Genomic DNA, 9,064 nt, shown 5'->3' with positions numbered 1-9,064 from the left:
AGGTTGATCAGTCTAAAGACAGGATGCTGTAGCTAGGAGGAAACTGCCAGACAAAACCACTGCACTATACCAAAGCATAACCCCAAGAACATTCTCAGTCAAATGTCAAACCTGTATATTTCAAGCAGCAGGGTACCAAGGGGGTAAACTCACAAGCAAGGTCTGGATCTGAACCTGAAGGCCAAACACTTGAAACAGGTTAGAAGCAGAAACCTGCAGACGAGCATGCATGGTTTATATTGGGCCTTGATTGCCCGAACAAGGGCCAGGTGTGTCAAGAGCTTGTAGGAATAACACGGCCAAACAGAGGCAGAAAAAAACAGCAACCCAAGATCCACCTGGTGGTGTAGCGGATAGGTGATTCACCTGAAATCCACAAGGTTGCTGGTTTGAATCCCTGCAGCTCCTGACATTTCCAAATAATTTAAGGTCCATCATTCTACAGTGAGGTTTGCCAGGAAAAAAAAGTTCCATGACTTCTGGAACAATGTTTTTTGGACAGACGAGGTCAATGACAGCGCCACAGCGCCACATTTGGCAAAAACCAAACACAGCACAAGCACCTCATACCAATTGTCCAACACGGTGGTGGAGGGATGCCTGCAAACCTCCATGATATCGGGAGGGGCACTTTTAGATTTTTTTCTATCCACCATTACAATAGTGTTTTTTTTTTTTTTACAGAATGGACAATGTTTTTATGAGTATGATGCGTTCGATTTAAAGAGAAATGCCACCAATTATCATATTAAAAACAAAGTTTTCAAAAGCACTCCTTTAAACAGTTATAGTTTTTTTTATCATATAATGTTGTAAATAATAGATTGATAAGGTCACTGCAATGTAGGAGGGCAATAGATTCATTAGATCCATATGAGAAGAATGTGTTGGGGATCTATCCCTAAGACTATATATATATATATCACACTTGTAAGTGGGTAAAAGAAATATTTAAGAAAACGGGAAACAAAGGGAAAAACCCAATGTCATAGAAGCTTCCGTACCCTGGGACTGTGGGCCCTGGCCTTGGAAGTGGTTCTATTTTTAGGGAGGTGAGTACAAGGGGTCTAAAGACTCTAAAGACTGTGGAGCTCGGATGCAGGTATGAGGCATCTTCATTTTGGAAGGGGGTTTTTGTCATCGGGTGAGGACTTACAGGAAAGAGACAGTATTTGCATCAAGATCTGATATCCAGCAGGTTTCAGTCTGAAGTCAGGGAACTGCTCATGTTTACCATCTTCCCCACACACTACAATAGCGACCCCCTACTTGGCTGAAGTGCAAATACTGAGCCGTGTGCAAAGGAGGGCCTAAACGAGTGGTGGTTTCCTATGACTATTGTATGTAAATACCAGTGTGTTTTCAATAAAACTCTGTCCTGTTTTCCCCACAACATTGGTGCTGTCTAATGCTTGGAGTTGGCTGCTGTTATAACTCACTGTCCGTTTCAGGACAGTACGTGCGCTGAATACGCTAAGCTACCGCTAGCCACTGCGCCAAAGCAGCAGCGGGATCCCTCTTCTCTCTACAACGCTGGTTTGGTCTGGCACTGAAGGGGTTAACAGCTGGTGTCTCGGCAGAAGAAAGCGCAGTTTGGAGGGAGTACCCAGTAGGGTTACAGGGACGTCCCGTCACACTCAAACTTTTTAGTTTATTTGCTCATTTTAATTTGTAAATGCCACTAACATAGGTTCATTTAATGTATAGAACTGAAAATGTAGGATTTGGACAACGTGAGAGATCTGTTTTAAGAATCATGTTATAAATGAAAAGTGAAACAATCTCCCTTTCTTTGCTGTGTGCATAATAATTGTGGCTGGGGAGGCAGCAGAAATCTCTTCACCCTTGATACTGATATGTGATGTTATTTTAGTAATAGCCTACGCACTCACGCACTCTCTAAATATAACTGTTCTCATTACCGGCCAAAAGCTCACACTATTTGCTATATGCGCTCCTACAGGGACAGTCTATTAAAAAGTGCTACAATAAGATTCTTGGGAAATTAGGTAAACCTAACTTTCACTTTAATTTCTTTTTTATTTTTTTATATTTCTTTCTAGAACATATAGTACTGGCTGTTATTTCTATTTACAGGATTTTTTTTATTTATTTTTTAGGGACGATGACCTTCCTGCTTTCCTGTATTTCTCTTGTTGCCTTTGCTGTGATTTTAAATAAACAGGTACAGTCACATTTTAATAATTTGTTTTGCATTTTCTGGAATTAAGGGGTTACTAAAAGTCCAGTGGCACATTAAATAAATAGCATGGCACATACCTAGACTAATTTGCAAGAATAGGTTGCGATAAATGTTTTACCTCTAATTAGCCATCGAATTACTTGAATAATTTGAGGTTGTTTTTATACCAAGTATTGCCCTATTAACCTATCAAGGTTGCTCATGATTACTCTACGTGAGAGGAGGCATGTTGACCCGGTAATCAATGTTAGTGTCAGAATAGATAATTAGCGACTGTCAATCTTAATATTAATGACATAAATAAAGCCATGTTAAAGCGTATCTTTTATACAAATCAGTTAACATAACTGCATTGTAGATACATTAAAAAGTTACCAAACCACTCAAAGCTACTCAAACCCACCTTAGATGCACCATTAAGTATGTCTATTAAAATTAAATCTTGACCTATCTCTTCTACCCCAAGCTACACAGTGCTGCCCTGTGCATACAAGTCACTCACCACTGGACCAATTAAGCTTGCAATCAGTTGCATTATGTCAATAATCACTTCTTCCTTCACTTTGACCTCCTACTGCTTGAGCAAGTACCCTGTCTACCTTTTAAACGGCAAACTTTCCAAGTCAGGGTGACTCTCCTCAATATGTCTTGATGATGACTTATGATCGCTATAAGTCTTGTGATGTTTATTGTCTTCTTTGCATGGAACCAGATTTCCATGACAAAAGACACACGTCCATCAAATTCAACCTTTCTGTTAACGCAGAAGGCGGCAAACCCCCCACATTAAAGACATTTTTAAAAAGGGGAAAATTCCTTCTGATTTCTCACTGGATTAACGAGATATAGCTAACCCTGCGCTTTACTTTTCTGACAGTAAAGAGCCATTTTTACTGCTTTAAGTGAAAATTCCTTTCTTTAAGTCTTGTTCCTTGCACAGTCCTATTAATGGGGAAAAGAAAAAATGTCGGTGCGCTAAGCTAGTCACAGGCTCAAATAAATAAATAAATACAAATGTGTAATACGAGGCCTACCAAACAGGTGTAAGCATGCTGCAAGAAACAGTGTATTGGCTGTACAATGTATACAAAAACAAAAACTGTCTGCGCTTCTTACCCTAATAAAGTTGGCAACAAATATATAAACATAATATAAATGAGAGGTTTTGGTTATATGAATTGGCCAAAGCATAATTAAGCTCACCCGCCACGTCAAGGCACACTCTCAACAGGGTGAGAACCTCCTCTCACCTCCTACATAGTGGGCACAAAAAGCAGTTTATACTGCTACCAAAACCTTATTAATGTGTTGGGGGAGGTGCAATTAAACCTCCTCCCTATTAACCCCTGGACAGCAAGCTGCAACCAGACTGATGAGGAGCCAACAACCTCAAATATGTGCAAACAGGGAAAAGATAAAATGTCGGTGCGCTAAGCTAGTCACAGGCTCAAATAATACAAATGTATAATACAAGGCCTACCAAACAGGTGTAAGCATGCTGCAAGAAACAGTGTATATTAATTATTAACAGTCCTATTAATGAACAGATCACCGCAGAGCGGCTGGTATTGTCCCAGCATGTATTTGTATAAATATCAAAATCCACCTCAAATGGGTTCCTAAAGAACATTTTTTTTGTAAAGGCAAATGAGTTTGGTTATTTATATAGATAGAACCCAAAACCAGCTTGGACCAAATCTTTAATATCCCATGCGCTATAAAAAATATAAAAAAATCTGTGTCACAGATAAAAGTTTGTCTAAAATGTAAATACTAATTTATACCAATCTAGTTGAATGTACAGGAGCTGTATGCATGTCAGATAAGTCTATTCTATTTATCGCTGTAGGGAGAATGCCAGAGAGTTCAGCTGAACATGTATAAGGATTCCTTCGATGATCAATATTTTGGATGCATTGAAGATATGGAGTCAATACTTCCAGAGCTACTGAAAAATGAGAGGAACGAAAACGAGTATTTAAACGGCGCTTGGGAGAGCGCTGCCAATATATGGCAATCCAAGAAATCCTCCCTAAAAGCTCTCCCCAAAGATTTCAGAGATGAGCATGGCATCGCCATATTGACTTATACCAATATAAGTAGCCCTGTTTATAAACAATTAAACCAAGGGATTCGAGAATATGGTGTGGCTCCTCGGAACTTCAAATACCATTCGTTACATTTTTACCTTACGAGAGCTATGACTTTGCTGCGATCGAGTTGTAATGGGGAACCATTGTACACCTATCGTGGTACTAGCAAAATTCAGTTTGAACCTCCCGTGGGTTTGGAGCAGAATATAAGACTAAGTCAATTTTCGTCATCATCTACTGACATCAAGGAAGCACAAAAGTTTGGCAATGCCTCCTTCTTCAGGATCACCACTTGCTATGGCGTTGATATCCAAAGCTTTTCGTACTTTCCATCGCAGAAAGAGGTGTTGATTCCAGTGGATGAGGTGTTCCGTGTGACCAGCTACGCTAAAGACGGGAACAAGTTCATTCTGACCGGCACAAATCAGAGATGCAGCTTTTATAATTGTGATTACCTAGGCGGTGAGCTTGCCATTTTACACTAGAACATGGGGGGGGTATATTAAACAGTGAGGTGTCAATGAAGCAACCGCGTAACTACCCCTTTAACATTTATTTATGTACAGATGATGTTTGTTAACATTCCTGAACACAGAACAATCTAGAATTCATCTGGTTCATAGCATTCGACTATAACTACACTTAGGAACTGGATCAAAATGAGGGTATGAATATGAAAATGGAAATTGTAATAAAAATGTGATTTGACAAAGATTTTAATCTTAAAAAAAACTTCATAAAAACACAACCTTAATCCTCAAAGCATTTGAGTGTATATACCGGGGCAACCATTATACCATTTCACAGAAGTATTTTCTAGGATATGTAATTCAGCAATAAATACACTGAAGTTAGTGGTCGACCATTAAGTTTCCTGCATATTTTACCATAGATTTGACATTTTCCTTAATGTTGGGGAAAATCCCAAGAATAACAGTTGAATTAGAGATTTTCCCAGCTTAGTTATTTTTTTCTTCCAATTTGAAATTCTCCTTTAATTCTCTTAAAATTCTCAAACATTTTCTGCTTCATTTTCTGCCCCTGTATCATCCCCCTCAGTACCTGTATTATACCCCTAGCACTCGTAATGCACCTCCCAACCCCTTTACTATCTTCTTGTATTATCCCCCAAAATTTGTATCATCCCTTAAACTCCTGTAAAAACACTCCGGCCTCTTTATTATCTCCATGCATTATATCCCCAGACTCTGTATCACCCCCAGCCCCTGTAACGTACACCTCAAACCCTGTACTATCCGTCAGCCCTTGTATTGAACCCAGCCCATGTATTGACCCCCACCACATACCATGCGGCCTATAGTCAGGATTTAGCGCAGGGATGCACAATTTGTATCGCCCGATGCCCAGCACATGCGCGGCATGACCCTCTGGTGCTTCGGCGGAAGTGGCAGCAGCAGAGGTTTCCACTGGCTGCCCCCACTAGACACCAGGGTGTCTGGGGATGCATTGGTAAGTCTGGGGGGCAAAGTGGCATATCAGGGGGGAATAAAGCATATCTGGGGAGCAGAGTGGCATATCTGGGGGTATAACGCATATCTGGGGGGCAGAGTGGCATATCTATAAGTAAGGTGCATTATGAATTAAGAAGGGGAGGACTTTAAAATGACTATTGGTTTTCCAAATTTCTGTTTATATATAACATATCCTGTCAAAAGCACGACTAACTACATAATAGACTGTGTATTTTTAAAAAATATTTTTTTTTCCTTAAAATAGCACCAAACTATAAGGGTGCAGTCTATAAAAGGGATGCGGCCTATAATCGTGCCAATACGTTATATTGTCGCACTAGACCCTATAATACCCCGACTGATTGCCTTTTTTTCATGAGGGGGTAGTTTCCCTAAATTTTCCTCAGTGAACCTGCAGCTGTGTCAGAAGCGCATAAGACGAAGCCAACAGGCCAGGTCTCTGCTGCACAGGCCTACGCTTCTGTCCAGTGGCGGATCCAGATCCTTATCTCATGATGGGCACTCACCAGTACACACACAACAAGACACTGACACACACACACATGCACACAGATACAGACACTAACATACCCAGACACACACGCTAACATTCCCAGACACACACTAATAGCACACCCAAACACACACATTAACATACCCACTTACACACACACACAGGCCAGCACACCTGATCCACACACTCACCTGATCTGCGGTTCCAGCGGCAGATTGAGGGCTGCAGTGGGTTGCTTGGAATGCCCATCCTCACGCAACATGAGCATAAAAACATAGCATGCAGTTGCATATATCCAACTTTTGGGCACATTTTATATGACCTTCTCAAAGACTCAAGTCCTGGAATCATGATCCTTCAATTAAGCCCATGTCCTGTTTGGATTACCAAATTGTCACTCCAAGCCACTGCATTTAAGTGTGATTTGATAAAAAAAACATAATCATTCATGCACATTTTCATTGTTTTCTTGGGCACCCTTCTGTGTGTAATGAACTAAAATTGTTTGTTATGTATTGTTTTGTTTTCTTAAAACATTGTATTGCTAATTAAAGTGCCTCTGTCTGCAGGTACCAAGAGAGAAGTCTGCACATATAATTCAGGTGAGAAGTATCTTACAATTGTATTTTTATATGTCTTATAAATATCCATATTTTAATTGGTAACATAATTTCAACTATCTCTTATTGCCGAATATAGACATTATGAAATTAATTATTTATTCTTTGTTAAATCTCCATTTTTTGTAAAATTTCCTTTTACGGTGGCAAGAAAAAGTATATGAGCCATTACCAACACAGAATAAAATTTGTAAATTTGTCTTAAAATATGACATGATTTTCATCTAAGTTCCAAAAATGAACAAATACAATCTGTTTTAACTAATAACACACAAATAATTGTGTTGTTCTTGACCATATTGAATACATCAGTCAGACATTCACACTGTGAACCAGTAGGCTAATAATGTCAACAAAAACTAATTGGAGTCAGGTGTTAGCAAACCTGATGAAACTAAGGTTGAATTATTTGGGAACATGCAGCACTACATATGGCATGAAAAGGGCACCCCATACCCATGCAGAATACCAGGTAACTCCTAAGGGTTCATGTTTTCTTGCCAGTGTAAATGAGGATATGAATATCCTCTTCACACACCATTTGCTTATACCTTGTCAACACTCTTGTGAAACTATATATTTAATTCAGTGGGTCACATCCTAGCATACATGTAACACCTGATATTAATTCTGGTAGTATAGCCATGCCAGTGCTTCTACTAGTGCTCCTGCAAGTGCTGGTGTCAGAGCCTTTGAAAAGGACAGCATTTGAAATACATTTTGTAATCATGTCAAAAGAGCATAGTAAGCAATATGAGGACATGTTCTCCAAAGTGCTGAAATAATTTTCCAGAGCAAAATTGCAGCTAAGTTAAACATTTCTAAGAGCAGGCCCGGACTGGCCATCTGGCACACTAGGCTTAACTCGTCAGGGCCGCCTGACCTCCACCAGTCCTGTACTGTCTCTTTTGTCTAATTTTAAAAAATATATGGTTTAATAGGGGTACATTGAATTGCCTGGCTTGTGAGATGTCCCAAATAGGACATAGACTCATGAAGACCAGATTTTATAAAAAATGGTTTTAAAATGGCAATATTAAATAAATGGTACTTATTGTCCTATAACTTGCAAAATAAAAATATTGGATATTTTGAAGCTCAGGAGAACTAATATAATCTATTTAGCAGGTTTTCCATTAGCTTTTGCAAATTAGTAAAATATTTTTTAAGTAAAATTCAGAAAAAATAGTTTTTTAGATTTTTCACCATATTTTATTATTTTCTTATATAGTATATTAGATCAGTTTCTCCTCTTTGCATAGCTCTGGAATAAAAGGGCTAAATGTGGCAGATACTAGTGCCCATCCTTCTAGATACCTGTGAGGACCTAAAACGTACAGGGAGGGATCCATTTTAGCTAGCTTAGCTCCTGGTCACGATTTTTTCTTTCCTAACGAAAGAAAAATGGCTTGGGCAAATCCTGGCAAGAATCTCTTGCCTCGACATAATGCATAGATAATGCAACGGGACTAAATGTTTAATCATCTAATGCAAATCATTTACAAATCAATTTACGAATAAACCCTTTTGTGAATAACTGAATGTATTGTTAATTATGTAATAAGTGTATACTAATCTTTTGTTCTACACATTATATTATAGCTTCAGTGACTCATCTTTTTCCTGGACCATTGACTTTGACACTCCTCATCGGATTAGTTATTACAGTTACAACAATTCCAGCTTGAGAAGAAGTGGCATCTGGATGAAGCATCCCATGTTGAAATTAAACTTGGAACCATATTTGATAATGAGGGGTAATTAGAGAATTGGGTCTATTCTGATACAAAGACATATATGTTGTTTCATTAAAGAGACCTATACAGTGATTGATGGGTGCACATTGCTTTTGCATGCATTAGGAATTTTTAGGGAACATCAGTCTGAAACCTTTCTCTAAAGTAGAACTCAATATATTCCCAAAAATGATAACGAGGATCCATTGAGATAGCTAAATTCAGCAGGGCTGTTTGCTTTAAATCATTTGATTTTTTTAATCATTCATTTTAATAAACTAGCAAATACACTGGTTAATTAACAGAATAGTATTTTAAAAATGCAGCGGGTATTCCGGACTTCGTCTACTATTTCTGAAAAGATGGTTGCCGTTGCCTTCTGATGCAAGAGAGAAAATGGAAACAACTTATAGTTTAGTAGATTCT

The 9,064-nt window shown here is 38.7% G+C and overlaps 1 protein-coding gene across 1 annotated transcript; it reads left to right on the top strand.

Moving 5' to 3' along the window:
• The first annotated feature begins 1,932 nt into the window (after window positions 1-1,932).
• Window positions 1,933-8,731, top strand: LOC128474290 (ecto-ADP-ribosyltransferase 5-like). The gene is made up of 5 exons (XM_053456593.1): window positions 1,933-2,009; window positions 2,121-2,185; window positions 4,053-4,758; window positions 6,852-6,884; window positions 8,505-8,731. Exons 2-5 carry the CDS (start codon window positions 2,126-2,128, stop codon window positions 8,588-8,590), a joined length of 885 nt encoding a protein of 294 aa, XP_053312568.1. The 5' UTR covers window positions 1,933-2,009; window positions 2,121-2,125; the 3' UTR covers window positions 8,591-8,731.
• Window positions 8,732-9,064: the final 333 nt, after the last annotated feature.

The sequence above is a fragment of the Spea bombifrons genome, chromosome 2 (assembly GCF_027358695.1).
Source record: "Spea bombifrons isolate aSpeBom1 chromosome 2, aSpeBom1.2.pri, whole genome shotgun sequence".
NCBI classification, from domain to species: Eukaryota; Metazoa; Chordata; class Amphibia; order Anura; family Pelobatidae; genus Spea; species Spea bombifrons.
Note: the sequence above shows the minus strand (reverse complement) of the source record. Positions and strands in the feature narration are given on the sequence as shown.